Raw genomic sequence first — 18,247 nt, 5'->3', positions numbered from 1 at the left:
AACCACACACACCAGTTTTCCTCCAGGCTATCAGGCACTAATACCAGTTTATTAAGAGCTGAGCGCATACGTACATTTTTGATTATTGTAGAGGAACAAATTCAGAAAAGATTTATATTGATTATACACTTATATTTACCTTTTGCTGTCTCTTGAGCATACAGCAGAATCATATTAAAACTAACAGGCATAGACCAACATTATTCATCAGTTCTGCTGTGACAACATAATGAAATCTCACAGTATCAACACCACAAATCATGTAAATGATGCCAAATATGTGCCAATCTTCCTCTTTAATCTCCCCTTTCTTCCCGTAGGGTATCTTTCTGTTCCACCTGGTGAACTATAAGCCCCTGACCTACAACAATGTGTACGTGTACCCATGGTGGGGCGAGGTGATCGGCTGGTGTCTGGCTCTGTCCTCCATGCTGTGCATTCCTGTCAGCCTTCTCTACAAACTCTTTAGAGCCAAGGGAACCTTCAAAGAGGTAAGCGCCAGCTCACCCTGGACGTGCACGCTGAAACAAAGGGTTATGAATGTATTTAAAAAGCATAGGTACAGACTTACCTCACATGCAGACTTTAAATTGACCTAAAACTGATGTAGTTACTATCCAGATAACAAAATTAGCCGAGACCACAAAAAGTTTTACATTTAGATTTTATAAGGTAAAAATGTAAAAGGCAAACCTCAGTCTACCTGAAATTTGGTTTAAAATAAGGTTTTATGTAACTGTAATGTATGTCCCAGCGCTCGTAGCTCGGTATGAAGAGCAGAACATGTGACTTAAACTAATGCAAACACTCCTATTGAGTGACAGCAGAGGTCATTTCTAAGATATCACATCACGCTGCCCAACTTTATATAGAGTCGTTGTTGTAACATAAGCACACGTGGTGACACATGTTACCCTTCAAATTCTGGGAAATATACCTTAAATGAATAATAAAACACATGCAACATTACAGATGAATTAATTAAACTTTTCTTCTCTGAACGTTCTGGTTTCTAAGCTTGTTGAACCAACTTTGGCTAAGAATTTTTATTTTACAGTTAATCACCTGCTACAGTTTTGCAGAACAATTAACTTTAACGCAGCTGTATTAAATACAAATAAGTCAATAAACATGCATCATGCATCATGATAAGCTCAAGGATCTGGAAGTGACAGGTTAAGTTCGATGGAGAGGGGAGAGCGAGTACAGTTGGACTGGTGCTGTTGTAGAAAGTCTGGAAACATCGAGCTTTCTAGCTAGCACCTACACCTCTGCTGAAATGGGTTAACTTGACTTATGAGTGTAACAGAGGGGCACATAGAAGGTTAGGTGGTGGATTGGTTGGAGAAAATCACCAAACTACCGGTTGCTCCCCTGAGGTGCTGGCTGCCACTAGTTCTCCTTGACAGATAAGTTGTCATCTTCCATGCTAATTTTAGGTGACCATGGCCATCAGCTAGTGATCAAAGCAATCACAAGGATGTTTTAGGAACAGTATTGTCTTTGAGACCTAGTGACAGACTGCAACCTCTTACAACCAGTTGGAGGATAGCAAGACATATTTTTGTGACCGAGGCCTCACTAAGGAAATTTTGTTGGGTATACGTCTAGAGACACAAAAAGTATTTGCTTTGAAATGGAGATAATTTAGTTTGCACAGTCCAGGTCAGCATGTCTAACTTCTAAACAGGAAAAGCTTTAATCAAACCAAGCGATTCCTCCAGATCACATGACTTGCAATCTGTGTGACCACGTGTTTGTATGAGGTGCCGTAAGGGACATTATTACTGAAACGCTCTCACACACACTACTGAAACGCTCTCACACACACTACTGAAACGCTCTCACACACACTACTGAAATTTTAGCTCTCACACACACTACTGAAATTTTAGCTCTCACACACACTACTGAAATTTTAGCTCTCACACACACACTACTGAAATTTTAGCTCTCACACACACTACTGAAACGCTCTCACACACACTACTGAAACGCTCTCACACACACTACTGAAAAACCAAGGCGTTTCAGTTGAACAGGAAGGCGTTTCAGTTGAACAGGAAGGCGTTTCAGTTGAACAGGAAGTTAATTCTTGACAAGGAAACTGAAGGAAAAAGTGTTAGATTTCAAACAAACCACCACACAGATGTCTACTCAGCAACCTGTTAGTTAGGGGTGGGTTTTTATAATCGATTTATTGATTAAAATCGATTCTGGCTTGGATAACGTGAAATCGATTCATTAAAATCCTGAATCGATTTTTTAATATAAATTTATTTTACCCGAAATGCCAGAATCTCTGGTGAAACCTCACAAAATTTCAACAACCACCAAACAGCTAAGACAGTAAATGAGAGCAGGTACACGGCTTCTGCACAAAGACGTAAACACACAGCGCGGATCAGAATCAGTGAGATGTCGCCTTTCTCACCCGACAGCACGGACACGGTCGGGGCTGAAAGCCGACAGCTCGCTGACTCTGATCTGTCGGCGGGTCCGCGCTTTGTTTTCACGCCGTTTTTGCGCCGATTCTAAAGCTGTTGGTTTGATCTCTCTCCAAACAATATTGACTGAACCAGCAGCAAAAGATCCAAACTGCGCTTCACATAAACATCGTCATGAATTCCCTCACTGTTTTGCTTCCACCACGATAAAATCGCACGTCATGCACAGCCCTCTCTTTCTCTCTCTCTGTACTTCAAGAACAGTTTCCCGTCTAAAAATCTGTTTTCTGTATTATTCGCTTGCTTGTTATGCACAAGTCTACTGTTGTTTACAGCGCAGTCGGCCGCTGTTTTTTTTTTTTTTTGTTTCATTTTACATACTTCCGAAAAGAAAACCTAATTTCTGCCATTCAATACTGAATAAATTTAAACTTTTTAAAATTATGCAAAATGCAAAACGTTAGCCGTGTCTCTAATAAAACCGCTGTAACGTCAGAGGTAACGTTCATATGTTAATGGTTTTCTTTCGTTTTTGATGTACTGCAGAATATTTTTTATAAAATCCCAGGCCAGGAAAACCACCTTCATGTTTTTATGTGTTTTATCTTCAGCTACTTTGACACAAAGGCATCTGCTGTGATGCTCACACCTTTGATAAAGTCTTGCGTGTGTCAGCTTCCTTTTTTTAAATACAAAAATATGTAAATGTACTGATCTGAATTATAATATTTCTGACTGTCAAAATTCCCCATAATCAAATCGAATTGAATTGAATCGAATCGTGGAACAAATCGATTCTGGACCTTAGTGAGACAGCTGCATTACTTAACAATATATTAGCCTCAGCATAAGTCAAAATTTAGAATAGCGGGAGACGTGCATTATCCTGGTTATTTTTTTGGCATATGTGCTTTTTGTCTTTTTTTTAGCAAAGAAAAATATCTTAAAATCATCAAAAAAAAAAACCAGGGAGAGAAGGCTTAGCGTTCCTCCATTTAGCACAATGGATATGATATTTACTCAAAAGTATTGTTAAGATATTCATTGTGTGTACTCATGTTGTACAGTGTTTAACTGCATTATGGTTACTGTGGTTTAACAGAGACAGTATTTTAGTTGCCACCACAAGGAGGCACTGTTTCATTGTAAGAGCACGGATGCTGCGTCATCACGCCCCTAAAAAAAAAAAAAAAAAAAAAGTATACCACAACGAAAATGGCACCCATGAGAAAAGTTTTGCCGCGTGTTAATGAGGAATAAAGTTCCCAAAAATATTAAGGACATTTTTGCCTCCGTCGTCATTTTCCTTCGAGTTGATCGCTGTCGATGCTGCAATACTCAACAAGTATGATGATGTTAATAATGTCTGAGACATCCAATGCTAGATGATCCATATAAAAAAAATTATGATGTAATTCAAACAGTGGCACATCATTAATATTTAGGGAAATCCAATTTTTTTTAAGTTGCACCAAATACATTGTGTGATAGGGCATAGGAAAAAAAAAGATGTTCTAGGGTTTCATTTTCATCAGTACAAAAAGAACACTGATCCACCTCAAAGCCAAATCTCTTTTTTTAGAAATTCTGCCACAGTATTAGTTTTGTTTAAAGTGTGTTTCTTTAACTTTAGGTAGAATAGGCTATTTCATAAATTTTTAGTATGCTTTATCCAGTGTATATGAAATAACTAAATTAGAACCATGCCATGTAACCATTCTGTTGTAACTATGAAATATTTTGTCTTTGAAGAAACTACTAACAAATTTCTTATTGCATTTTTATCAAACAGCTGACATTGCCCTAGCAATAAATTTGGGAGCACTGATGAGAAATTATTGTATATCATAAAAATTTTAATCAAATGAAGCAGAGGCAGTGGGACCAGTTCACAAAATTTGTTATATTCTCTTTGAGAACAGTTTAGACAATATTTTTCTGAAAAGTCTGTGTAACTTAGAATGACACCGTTATCATCCAACAAATCTTTTATGAATATAATATTTTTGTTCAAACCAGTCACTCTTGAAAATTGATTTTTGATTAAGTGTTATTACCCTATTATTCCATAAGGTTGAATTATGGGGAGAAGTTGTGGGTAAATCTCATTTTCCCAAAAATGCAACGTCTGTTTTGGAAAGTTTGATATCTTTATGGGGATTTTATTTGCCGCAAAATCACATTTCAAAATAAAGTCTAATCCTGTATACTATTTTATTAAACAAGAATCATGGGATGTGGAGCTAAGTAGAGTCTGGCTGTGACAGACAAGATTTTAACCATTTAATTCTAAGGGTGCCAACCATAAATTCCAATTCTGGAGTTTTGATACCACCTTTATTGTATCCCTTCACAAGCTGAGATCTTTCTATGTAATGGGTTTTATTCCTCCACAAAAATTCGAACACATTTCTATTTATGGTTTTCATGGTATTTATCGTTTTTTTATTTTTTATATTGTTTACGTGGCGCAAAAAAGGTTGGGGACTGCTGTACTAGCAGGTTGCTGAGTAGAAATCCTTGTAGTGTTTTGAAATATACCACTTTTTCCATCAGTTTCCTTGTCAGGAAACAACTTCCTGTTCAGCAGAAATGCCTCTGGTTTCAGTAGTGTGTGTGAGAGCGTTTCAGTAGTGTGTGTGTGAGAGCGTTTCAGTAGTGTGTGTGTGAGAGCGTTTCAGTAGTGTGTGTGAGAGCGTTTCAGTTGTGTGTGTGAGAGCGTTTCAGTAGTGTGTGTGTGTGAGAGCGTTTCAGTAGTGTGTGTGTGTGTGAGAGCGTTTCAGTAGTGTGTGTGTGTGAGAGCGTTTCAGTAGTGTGTGTGTGTGTGAGAGCGTTTCAGTAGTGTGTGTGTGTGAGAGCGTTTCAGTAGTGTGTGTGTGAGAGCGTTTCAGTAGTGTGTGTGTGAGAGCGTTTCAGTAGTGTGTGTGTGTGTGAGAGCGTTTCAGTAGTGTGTGTGTGTGTGTGAGAGCGTTTCAGTAGTGTGTGTGTGTGTGAGAGCGTTTCAGTAGTGTGTGTGTGTGAGAGCGTTTCAGTTGTGTGTGTGAGAGCGCGTTTCAGTTGTGTGTGTGAGAGCGTTTCAGTAGTGTGTGTGTGAGAGCGTTTCAGTTGTGTGTGTGTGTGTGTGAGAGCGTTTCAGTTGTGTGTGTGTGTGAGAGCGTTTCAGTAATAATGTCCCTTACGGCACCTCATATGTTTGTTGATGTCTTGCAGCGTTGGGCCCACCTGACCACTCCGGTGTGGGGAGCCCATCACTTGGAGTACATGGCCCCGGATATCAAGTCCTTGAGCTCCATGTCGCCTGGCATCGATGACAACAAAGTCATCATCTTCGAGAGTGTCATGTAGGCAGGACTCCATCCCCGTCCATCCATCCACCTCCGACCAGACAACCGACAGCACCACACTCGACCTTCAGCTTTACCTCCAACCCATACAGAGGCCTCAGAAAGGACTCGAAGTGATTGATTAGATTTGTGGACTGATTGATTGCCTTTGCCCTTCGATTAATTGATTGATGGGTCTCCTTGGACCTATTGATCAGTTGGTCTCTTCATGTCACCAAAATAACCAACGCTAAAGATTTTTTTTTAATACCTAGAAAAGAACAAAACAGAAGAGGAGTGACACAGCTCCTTCAGAAAGCTTCATAATTCCAACAACCACGAACAACCGGGAAAAAGAAATACTCTCCATGAATGTGGATAAAATGCTAAATAAGGGTAATCTAAAGTTTTCACTACAGGCAGAATCATTTTGTGTTCTCTAAAAATACAAAACAAAAGAGTGTCTGCTGTCGAGGTCGAAGTCAGAGGTCAGTTTTCCTCCATCACCAATGATCGGTAGTATCAATGCTCTTCTCTCTGGGTGGGTGGGATGAAACGTTAACTAATAAACTGCCATTACATACAATCATCTCATTAAATGTTAAAGGGACTTGTGCTCACTGATTTTTATTTTAAAAAATGGCGGTTTATTCACACAGACAGAGTTGTAGACAGACAGACTGACTGACCCCCAGAAAATAAACAGAGGTCATTTGCTTTGCAACAGGATTTAATAAATGACAGGAAATAGTCTGAGACGCAGTCCCGTCATCAAACATAAAAATGGAAGAAAAGATCAACCGAGAACCAGAACTATCGGGTTGAACGATCTCCGGGACTGGAGAGTAAAAAGTTCAACCTCCTGTTATCAAGCAAACCAGCGGTCCAGGAAGCCAGACTGTGCTCGGAGTCCTGAAAACACCCTCAGACACCCTTTGAGCACTTTGATTGTTGAGGCCCAAATCCTAAAACTCAAACTGATGCCCTGATTCCTTTTGAACGTTTCAATATATCGGTGCAGCTCTGCTGAAGCTAAATACTACAAATCACCAGCTTTTTACTACTGATCCCAGAACAGTCCTGGCTCCTGAGCAGTGTCGTGCTTCTCTGACCGCTGACCTCTGATCTGCAACAACAGATCTGATCTCAGAGGGAAATGTCCAGAGAGACTTCAGTCAGAGTTATAACAAGGGCTTTAAATTGAATCCAATCGAAAACAATTAATAAGATCAGTAAAATCTCCTCAGAGCTTTTAACCCCAACCAGATGCAAACACACAGATGCCGTCAGCTGTTGAAACTGATTTGAAACTAGACTGAAATCTCACTGGATCTGACCTTTAACCCTTCCCTGTCATGTGTCTGACCTCCCTGTGAGGAGGTTCAGGCCTGTGTGCGAATCAGGTCAGAGGTCGGGCTTCGTTCAGTGTCCCCCAGGTTGACTGAAGTGCCAAATGGGGCGCTGCCCGCCCTGCAGGGCTGATCCTAGACCAGGACTCCAGGCTGCCAAAATCAACCTGTTAGCTCTTCTCTCTGCCTCGTCTCTGTCTCATCGATGCTGCAGTCCTCCATCCAAACCTCACTTCTTCCTACTGAACCACTGATGGTGGCACCTTCCATCTCACATTCTCAGTTTCATACGCCTAAACTTTTCCTGTGTGATCAGAGTTCATATCATTCTAGCCATTTGTTTTAAGGGCCTCCCTTTGGGTGTAGCTCCTCACAAAAAGCAACGCTGCCTCTGTATGTGGTTAACCTCGTCTCCGCACAGTAATGGAAATTAGACATTCACACTCTAGTACGTAAAACCACCAAGAGGTCCAATATTAGAATCTATCACAAAACATTTAACAGGTTTCTAAGATTCCTCAAGAAAAAGAAATATCGATGTGAGATTGGTTTGAATAAAATACTTTCTGAATTGAAATAAGAAAACTAGCATCAATAAAATGGTAATATAAGTACATCGGTGCTCTTCCTTACACAATGCATCGACTGAGTAACACTAACTCACATTCATGAAGTTAGACTGCAAAATAAACTAAAACAAGAAATCACTCACACACTGTCAGTCGTAGACAAATTTATGTAACTGTACACAATTAAATATTATTTGTGTAAAATTAACAGCAGAAAATGACAGTAAGGGGTCATTTGTATTGCTTAAACTGATAAATATGATTTAGCTGGGTGCTACACCTTTTTTTTTTTTCTTTAACTGAAATTAGCACGGGGCTAATTTCTAGTGTTAATGATTTTATAACGTTGGAAATGTGTGAACCCTGTGCAAATCGTCTGCACAAAAAAGCCCCATACAGATGAGCAGACACTAAAGTACTGACACACTTCAAACAGTGTTTAAATTTAAGAAAAATTGCTGAAGTGAAATATGAACCTCAAAATTAGCTACAAAAACTATCAACAGGACTTCCACTGATTTGCTTAGTGGACCCAAAATGCACCTTTAGTCTGGAGACCAGAAAAAGACCTGATTTGACTTTAAAACCGAGTCCGTGTTCACCTGCCGTCCGGTCAGCTGGTGGAGAGATGAGAGCCGGAGGACTCAGTGTGGTGCCAAGCATTGCCTTACATTGTTGTCTTAACTCTAGAGCCTGAACGGTTGACTAGCCAAACCCAGAGCCCTACAGGACGTCCTGTGTATGGCTCTGGTTTATATCAAACCAATCAGCAGTCTGCGGGGGCGTGTCTATAACTCTGTCTCCTAGTAACCCCTCACCATCCACCCATCATGGGGAACTATAACAATTAGAATGTCAAATATGCGAAAATTACCTACATTTGCACATTACTGTAAAAAAATAAAAAAATAAAAAAATAAAAGAAATAATGTTGCTAGCACTTTAAAAAAAAGAATCGAATTGTTCACGTTTAGCTGGCAAGCACAAGCAAAGCGGTACCTCGAGCTTCAGGCTACCTCACTCCTCATTCAGACTTTCAAAGCAAATTTCTTTTGGCTTTTTATGCAAAGTTTTGTCAGCAGTACCGGCTGGTAGCAGGAGGGGATTGTGGGAACCTTTACAGTTCTCCGACACCAATGAAAACAAAAAGTCATGCTTTAAAACAACTTAAACTGGGGATTTTTATGTTGAATTTTTTTTAAAATTTAATGTTGCTGATACACACTGATACTGCGAGGCCTTTGACCAGGTGTATGACTAGCTAACGTGAACAACCAGCGTAGGGCGGGGCTATTATTCCGGCGGGCTTGCTGCGATGCAGTGATATGAAGACTGTCGAGGTTTCGTGTGGATCTGAGCAAACTTCAAAAGGGAATTGTTGGGTTCTCTCTTTTACTGACTTCTAATGTTCAAAGTGCTCAAGTGTTTGAAGAGTTTTAGCTTTAGATGATTTTTATTCTTTGGGTTTTAAATCAATATCAGTGTTCTCCCAACGACCCCCCCACGGCTCTCACGTCATTACTTGAGTTTGATAGAAAAGTATGACAAACAATCCTTTAAAGTAAATTTGCTGATAATTGCTGTAACTGCCATTTGAAGTAATTAGGAAGCTCCTGCCACTCACTGTCTCAGTATAGTGAGGTGGTCAGGCCTGGAGTGACAATGCCAACATGCGTGCAGCTGAAAAGATAAACAAAACAAACACTAAGATACTCCACCGGTTAGTTTAAGACCTTAATTACAGCCAGATACCCAAGAACGTGAAGAACAGCATTAGCAGAATCAGCAAAACAGACACAAATCTGGTTTCTGTATTTAATCTCTGGCTTAAAGCCCTGTTCAGTCAGAACGGATGGAGGTTTTTAATCCAGTCAAATAAACGAGTCGGATGAAATGGTTGAGTTCAAAAACCTGCATGCTTTACAACAATGATAACAGTCGCCCTCTATCATGTTTGGTTTATGCAAAGTAAGAAGTCAACATAGCATAATGGACACAAACAAGACAAACTCAGTCATTTTCAGACCAAATGGAAACCTAATTATGAAGACCAACCAAAGGGACTTAAAAACAGTATTTGGGCTGTAAAGTCAAACATCATCTGCATAAAAAAAATGCTTCAAAAACACAATTCTTTGGATTTGGCATGACTTCTACTATTCAATTATATCAATACCTCTGATGTAAATATATATTAAAAGTTTGATGTTTTAAGAAAAAGCCCATAGTTAGCCTGAGAATCTTCCCGTTTTCTTCAGAGTCAGTGACCTGAAAATAATTGTGCTTCTCGCTGAGAAAAACGTGAACAAATCAAAAATAAGGGAACAAAAAATAATGTATAAGAGAAAAATAAAGAAGGGTTTTAAATTAGAGAAAGAAGAGGAATCCTGCTCATGAGGAGCTTGTTGTGGTTGGAACTTTTACAGTTACTACCCAAATACACAAAAGACTCTCTTACAATTCTCAAAGAGAAAACCACCTTAAATGGGGTTTAAGGGAAAGAGTGCAGAGCTCAGATGAGCCAGTTCCCAGAATGTTTAGGATTCATCTGTCGATCAAACTTTTCATATTTAAATGAGAATCTAAAGCGAGGATGCCTTTTGTGCAGCGTTCTGCTGCAGTGTGCTGGGACGTCTTCTAGGAGCCAAAACAAAAGTCATCAGCTCAAAAATACTTCAATACAAACCCTTCTTTCAGTTATTGTACACAACTAATTCAAGAATGGATCAAAGACAAAAAGTTTCTAATTTTTAAAATGTACAGATGACTCACTAAGTTATCAGTAACTAATGTCACTGATAACTATTTCATTAGTAAAACTAAGCTTGCAGCAATAACCAATCAAACTCACAGTTTAATGTTCAATGTTTGATTTTTTTAAAAGTTGTATTGTAGTGTTCTCGTCTTGTTTCCGGACTGGAGCCTGGGTGGGTCAGAGTGTGAAAAAACAAAAAGAATCTACAGCCATTTAAGAAAATGAACATGTATGTTACAAAATCAATGTTGTTTCATGTCAGTTTGTGTGCTCTTCTGCCAAAACACATGTTGTGACAGAGTCATTAATCCAAAACTGTGACTGGAAACGGCCAGGCTGGATGCTGTAAAACACACCTGCACAGGTGCAGGGAGGTGGCTCTTTTTAGTTTTCCTCACTCAGGCTGAAGTGAGTGATGTCACAGGTGATGGTGTGAACTGAACATGCTATGCAAACGGTTGTGCTTCAGCCTGCGTGTTTCTGGACGAACAATCAGACATTCAGACAACAAAAATGACCCAATCTGGATTCTCACAGTGAGAAATGTTCTGGTCTCATCTGGACTGAAGCCACACTTTACTATTTTTTTTAAATAAACAGTAACTGATGTAACTGACCTTTTACATATCAAACTTTTTAATGCCTGCCTGTTATTTTCATTTTCAGACAAGTATTTAAAAATAAAAAACAAACAAACAAAAACTGATTTTTAAAGAGTAAGAACTAAAATAAAGTAAAAATAAGTCAAACATCGATGTGTTGTACTCAGAATGTGAAAATCTTTAGCAAATTACTTTTATGCAGCATTTTGAAATGCACATCCAGAATGTATCCATAGTTAAATTTTTTGAGATCTTTTTTTGTGCCGAAATTTTTAATGCTAATTTGCAGTTGTAAAAATTAAATCAGAAACGTAGCATTAAGGACGACAGAAATCACACCTGAAACTTGGTGATGGAACAACTAGCAGAGCAGAAAAGGCTCTTATGTTCAGTTTTTAAGTTTTATATTTTAATTCAATAAAGTTAAAACTTTTAAAATCTTATGAAAGAGAACAGAACGGATGCTTTTTTTACATTTAAATTTTATCCCTGAACTTGTCCATGTTGCTCTGACTGTCCGATTGTTCACTTCAGGTTTTTGATAAATGATACTTCGCTCAGCTGGTTTCCTTCAGTGGAGAGCGTTTATTTCCCAGAATCCTCCTGCTGTTCTCAGACCCATATAAAGTAGATAACACTCACAGCAGAGATGTTAGCAGAATGTTTAGCGGTTATTTTACAGCCGATAAGTTGCCAAAATATTTAACATCCAAATAAACCAGAACTACGGAAGCCTAAAAGGGAACACGCAAAGAAACGAGATGATGCATTAAGGTTTCGTTTCTTGACGGAACAGGAAGGTTTTCTGGGAAAAGCAAATAACTGGTGCTGTGGAAAAACAACCAAAAATATCACTGTGTGAAATATTTTTTTGGGAAGCTAACCTCAGGTGGGATTTTTGCAGCAGTGGAACCAGCAGGAGGCGCTCTCCTCCCCTGGGAAATGTCATCAAGTTTGGGTTGGAAACAGAGACAGAGACCCCTGACAATTAAAACCTGCTGAAATCAATTAAGGGTTCAATAAAAACACTGACGTGTACACAAGATCAAGCTAAAATTGGAAGTCAAGTGAGTGAAATGACTGTCACAGTAGCTTCCACTGAAGGCAAAGTACAAAACCAAACAACCATCCAATCACAGTCAGGCAAAAGTACCGTAGCTAAACATCATCTCATTAACTGAACCCATTCACTGTAACATAACAGATTCTGAGTGAACGTGTACACGCAACAGACAGGAAAGACTTCAGCCAGCAGGTCCTGCCTCTGTCCCAGCTCAGACACAGCTACATGGTGCCCTCAGTGTTGTAACTGTGTCTTTGTGATTTGTGTAAACCACAGTCCTCCATACATAACTGTAGAGCAGACTCTTGATTAAGTAGCTTAACGAAGTAACTAGTAGTCGTGCTAATGATAATAACGTAACTCGGGGGCTTCATGTTAACGAGTCACCAGCCAAAAATTTTGCAGAGTCAATGTTAAAGAGTTAACTTTGAGCCCTGTCGGTGTCACCTGTGTTTCATCGACCTTTGACCCCTGCGAGGGTCTCCATGCTGCCAGCTGCTGTGATCACTGTGCTCATTCACCACCCAGTAAACTAACAGCAATAAAACTAATGTCACAACAAACAGCTGATCTATCTGTGTGGTTATTGGAGTATATAAGGTCCACTGAAGGAGAGTTATTAACTGGTTACATCCCACTGGTTTAACGTTCACATTAATAAAACTTCACTTCTTTTATTCACACTTTATTATTTTGTCAATCACAGACTCAGATTTTCAGGAACCTAAAGCAAAAAACAGACTGATTCAGTCAATGGACGTCTCTCTGTGACCAAGAGGAGAACATTTCATTTGTTTACATAAAGACAAACAAAAGTTAATGATAGAGTTCCACAAGGTTCTTTGCTGGGGCCAATACTTTTTCACCATCACACTTCCCTCACACAACACTGCTCTACAGCCAGAATGCTTCTGCCCCTTATGTAGTCAAACATTGGTGACTGTGGCACTGAAACTGATGCTTTAATCTATTAGTTGGCTCCAGTTTTAATGGGATGCTGCTATTTCAGTGCTGAAAGTGAAAGTTTTTAACTTAAAGTGGGAAAATGTCTTCATATACATCATAACGCCTGAATTTTAGAAAAGATTAGATGCTAATTTTAGATGGCCAGTCTTCTTAAATAACTCATTCAACTTTAATGAAATTATGATTGTATTAATTTTACTATAACAATTAACAAATGATAACTTTTCAACCTTCTGACCTCATATGTGACCTTGTTAGTATCCTTTTTAAAGCATGTAAAAATACACCACAGGTAATGTTTTTATTTTTCTTCCACAACAAGCTTTTGAAAGTACTGTTCTTGAGAGATCACTGGACGGACTTGGGAATATGTGGCATAAATTGGATGGATTGATGTCTTCTCATCCATACACAGACACGTAGCCAAGTGATGAAACCAACATATCTGCATGTATAATATTCTGGGTAAATGCTGAAACTGATGCTTTGTCGCAACATCCTACCCTCACACACCTTGACTTTCCTGGCAGCCTTTGAGAGGGAATAATTCTCATAATTTAATATTTTATAAGATGTCTACTCTATAATGACATTCTTTTTATGAATAATTACAAAAAAGGTGACATATCAAACGACAATTAAAAGGTGAGAAGACAAGAAGCTTATCATTTATGACTAAAACTCATCTAAACATTAAATAGTTTGGAATCGGCTATTTTCAATGTTATATTTTTGGATTCAGCTCTTCAAAAAAAGAATAATGTTATCTTGGAAGTAGATGTCTTCTGAAAAATTGTTGACAATTATAATACAGCCAAACACAACATACAGTTCCTTCACTCTGCAGATGACACCCAAGTCTTTATGCACAAGTCTATCTAAGACAGTTAAATTACAAATTTATAAAATATCTGTAGCATCTATCTGTAGATGGGGTTGTTTGTAGTAGGGCTGCCACAAACGATTATTTTGATAGTCGACGTAATTGTGACTAGTCGACTAATCGTGGCAGCCCTAGTTTGTATTTGATGTAGCACAGACTGTGGAAATTCCCATTTTTATGTCACCTACTGACTTCTAAACTTTGCATTTTGAAGCCTAAACATTTGCAATTTGGCAGCTACCATTTTATTTTTTAGAGTGATCATATTTAGACAAGAGTTCTGAATAATTTGTTAGCAAACCACATCCACCATACTAAGCACCAGATTAGTCAAACTAAGTAGCAGCATTTCACTCAGCAGCGCTGGGAGGCAGACTTGTTGGGCAGTATGTGAGATTATTCCATAAAAATGATGCAGAAAGTACCAGCACAGTGAAGGGGTTCAGTTCCAAACTATAACTTTAAACCTTAACATTACCCATATGGATAAGTTATTAAGAAAACTAGCCCATTATACAATTGCTATGATGGGAGAAATAAGCCAGAAAAAAACAAGAACAACAAAAACAGTTTAAAAGAAGAAACATTTGCACCTGGATGTAAACATGTTATTTTCATCTCTAAATTTATATATTTTAAAATAAGAGTCTGTCTCTATTAACTCCAATGGAGGCAGCTTCAAGTGGTAACTAGAGGAACTTCAGCTTTGAGTACTTGTATGGTAGCTTAATCTTTCAGCCCTGCAGGTTGTTGCTTATACACTGAAGCCACTCTCGTGCACTGAAATGTCCTTGGCTTTATCCATGAGCACACAATTTAAAAAACAGTTAAGAACTAGACAGTATTTCAGTGCGTCACATTTGGTTTACACTAAACTTCATTACCTGTGTGCTGCTCCAGGTGAACAAAACAGGAGGCAGAGGGCGGAGCTGGACCAAACCATCTGCTGTCACCACATGGAGGAGGGGAGATATGGTTTTATGTCAGGGGTGAGGGAACTCCAGGCCTCAAGGGCCAGTGCCCTGCAGGTTTTAGATGTGTCCTTGATCCAACACAGCTGATTTAAAGGCTAAATTACCTCCTCGACAGGTCTTGAAGTTCTCCAGGGCCCGCTAATGGACTGGACATTTGATTCAGATGTGTTGACCCAGGGTGAGATCTAAAACCTGCAGGACACCGGCACTTGAGGCCTGGAGTTGCCCACCCCTGCTTTATGTACTGAGTTTGGTTATTGGCCCATTTCAGTGCTGAACAGCTCACCTGTAAGTCTCCTTCTTCTCCCATTGTGCTCCATAGTCTCTCACTTTCTGGTAGTGCATATCATGTTGTGAAATCTTCCATTTTCGACAATTTCCCACATAAAATAGGTTTTATTTATTACACTAGAGGTCTTTAAACTGAGGGTCATACAGCCCCCACAGGTGGGGAGAGTAAATATAGAATTAAGAATGAATGAAGTTCAATGAATCCGACTTCTGTGGGGAAAATAAAAGTTTGCAGAAGGACTTGTTTTGGCTGCTCTGCATGCTCTTCTTCACTACATCCATGCATAATGTTTGCGGTCTTCCTCTTTTCCTCCTGCCCTGTCCCTCCTCTTGCTCGACGTCATGTCTTTTTGTCAGTGCACTATGTCCAAACCATTTATCACAGCAGGTCTCTCTACCACCTTGTAAACCTCTGCTCCACTCTTGCTGCCACCCTTCTGTAACAAATTGCTCCAGACACTTGTCTCCACCTACTCCACCCTGTCTGTGCTCTCTTCTTCCCCACTCTCATGCACTGTCAATTGCTTTGGATGCTTGATATATTTTAAACTATCTCGAGCCGATCCATGACAGCCACTCCAATCATAATCAGATTTAAAATCAGGATTTTCAGAAAGAGTTTGAGAAGCAGACCTCTAAATTGTTTAGGTAAGGTAATGGAATATTAAAACATTATTAAAATATTAAAACTCTGGGTGTACGTACGCTTGCCTCAATGATCCATTAAAATCAATCATGGTCTACTTCTAATGACTTCACTGATTTGAAGATGTTTTTTTGTGTGTAATTATTTTATTTAAGCTTATTGAAGCTGATTGCTTCAGTAAATTGCAGCCAAACTGTGTCATCCATTTACTCTCACAAGGGACACGGCGTTAAACTGGTTCGACTTGGGGGTGACAAACACCACTCGGACAAATTTTGATCTATTTTCCTTTTGTTATCCAAATTTATTCCAGATCATCACAGAGCTCTTCTTACTCAGATATTGTGCGCCACATCTGTAATTCAATCTGCCAACAGAGTGCAACTGGTGACCTGTGTGAATATAAAATGACACTTTGCATCTGTTGAGCTTCAAGTGTGAAATCAAATATCTGAAAACGCTTTTAGAAGCTCAGCCTGGCTGTAACTGATCTCTCTCACTCTCACTCACTCACACACACACACACACACACACACACACACACACACACACACACACACACACACACACACACACACACACGTGTCGAGCAGCTGCTAAATATACCTTTAAGTCGGTGTGCCCTCCACTCAATAATGTGTTGATCCTGGAGACCAGCATAGAAAAAAAAGGACTAAATGTTTTATTCAGTTCAGTTCAGTTAGTGTCTGAGGTCATAAACTGCGCTTCATTCAAAGTTTTAAGAATTTTCCTGGACCGACTGAACTTCAGTTCTTGAATTCTAACAGTTGTCAAACAGGGCTGTCAGCTGTCTGCCAACCGGACTTTTGCACTGCTGATGGTCTCAACCTCATTAAGAAGGCAAGAAATACCACAAATGAGGCACAAAGCACAGATGTGAAGTGAAACCATCTCAGGTGACTTCATCATGAAGCTGACTGAGAGACGTTCAAGGGTTTGCAGCGCTGGTAACAAAACAAAGGGCGGCTACTTTCAGGAATCTATAATATAAAACATATTAAGACTTTTGCATGTGTTCGTTCAGTTTTGATGCCTTCAGGAAGAATGTACAATTTAAATATTCATGAAAATAAAAGTTTGTGTCCAAACTTTTGGTAGTATATTTGTTTGTATTAGGGTCCTGGTACTCAGGTTTCACCTCTCAGTCCAAAATACACACTTATTAGGTTCATTTAGGTTCTCGAACTTTTTCACAGAGACCCCACAACGTTTCTCAGTCCATTACAAAAAAAAGGTTTCAAGTAGACACCGAGTGGTTAAGAAGACGGATGGATGGTCAGAGGCTCGGCCCAAAAAGTCCAGTATTCCACTCGTATTTAACAGATCACCGTATGGCCATCTGTCAGTTATTGTGTCAGTGTTATGAGGCAAAATCCTGTGTGTCTGAGGAGAAGCCCAAATCTTTGAGGACATTTGTTCACATTAAGTTTCTTAACTCTACTTTCAACCACAACTGCGTGCCAAGTCCTGTACGCTGAACCTAATTCTATCCCATCAAACCTAAACCCTGAAACAGACACAAACTTTTAAGAAAATGTTTTTACTCCGATCAGTTTTTCACTTAGTCTTTGGTTTAGACTTATGGCAGAATATCCTTATAGCTGTCCTCGTTTCCAAACTGTAACTTTATGACTGTGATCGGTCTTGTTGTCCTCCTGTGGTCATGTGATGTGTTTAAGAAACATCTAAGAAAAGTAAAGCAGGCTACAGTCCATGTTAAAGGAGATTCAATCAGATGATATTTAACGAAACACACCAGATCTTCAACCAGCAGGACATCAGATTTTCTTTCAAATCCTCTGCTGTACTGCATGCACTGTGGCCATGAAAGCAGCAGGTCTGTTGATCATTATAAATATTCACTGAGGCCTGAACGGCTCAAACACAGTCTGAACTTCCAGGAAGCAGCTGACAAGAAATACTGGATAATCTATGGAGAAAGATGAGCCAGCGGGACGGTGGGAAGGCTCGGCCGTGCGGCTCAAACCAGTTTCTAATGCCAAACGCCCATTTAGACCAACAGCTGCCTTTTTAAGTGTGAAGAGGAGGTGAAGATGCGACACCAAGTTTAGCCACGAGAAAGAAAAAGAATCGACACAAAGTTTGATCTGAATAGAATCGTCCTGATGAAGGGCTGTCGGAGTTTCTGTCAGTTTATTGAAGGTTGTGACTGAAACAGAACAAACACATGCAGCAGATCTTAAACCACTGATTGAGGTGGTAACGCTTCAACTTACAGGGTCTGCTTCCAGATCACTTCCAGGAAACATTCCTCAAATTTTATTTGCTTCTGAAAAACCTCCGACTCCTTTAGAATCAGAATGAGAAAGTTTTGACGTTTTCCATTTTACTAAGATC

At 39.4% G+C, this 18,247-nt stretch overlaps 1 protein-coding gene and 1 long non-coding RNA gene across 2 annotated transcripts in view; one reads left to right on the top strand and one right to left on the bottom strand.

The window, feature by feature from the left end:
• slc6a8 (solute carrier family 6 member 8) overlaps positions 1-11,060 on the top strand; it is a 46,278-nt gene extending 35,218 nt beyond the window's left edge. Inside the window, exons 12-13 of the mRNA XM_086277534.1 lie at positions 321-491; positions 5,658-11,060. Of these exons, the coding sequence (XP_086133660.1) occupies positions 321-491; positions 5,658-5,792 (306 nt within the window). The 3' untranslated portion in view covers positions 5,793-11,060. The remainder of the gene's footprint in view (positions 1-320; positions 492-5,657) is intronic.
• LOC147305570 (uncharacterized) lies at positions 2-14,938 on the bottom strand. Its single transcript, XR_015126624.1, has 3 exons — positions 14,842-14,938; positions 5,670-6,041; positions 2-521 (listed from the first exon to the last, which is right to left on the bottom strand). It is a non-coding gene; the product is annotated as an uncharacterized LOC147305570 (long non-coding RNA).
• Between the last annotated feature and the right edge of the window lie 3,309 nt (positions 14,939-18,247).

Source organism: Aulonocara sp. 'chitande type north' Nkhata Bay, linkage group LG20 (genome assembly GCF_057382095.1).
Source record: "Aulonocara sp. 'chitande type north' Nkhata Bay isolate Kocher_YH1m ecotype deep benthic linkage group LG20, A_spYH_male_GT1.1, whole genome shotgun sequence".
Lineage (NCBI taxonomy): Eukaryota > Metazoa > Chordata > Actinopteri > Cichliformes > Cichlidae > Aulonocara > Aulonocara sp. 'chitande type north' Nkhata Bay.
This window is presented reverse-complemented; position numbering and strand designations above follow the sequence as displayed.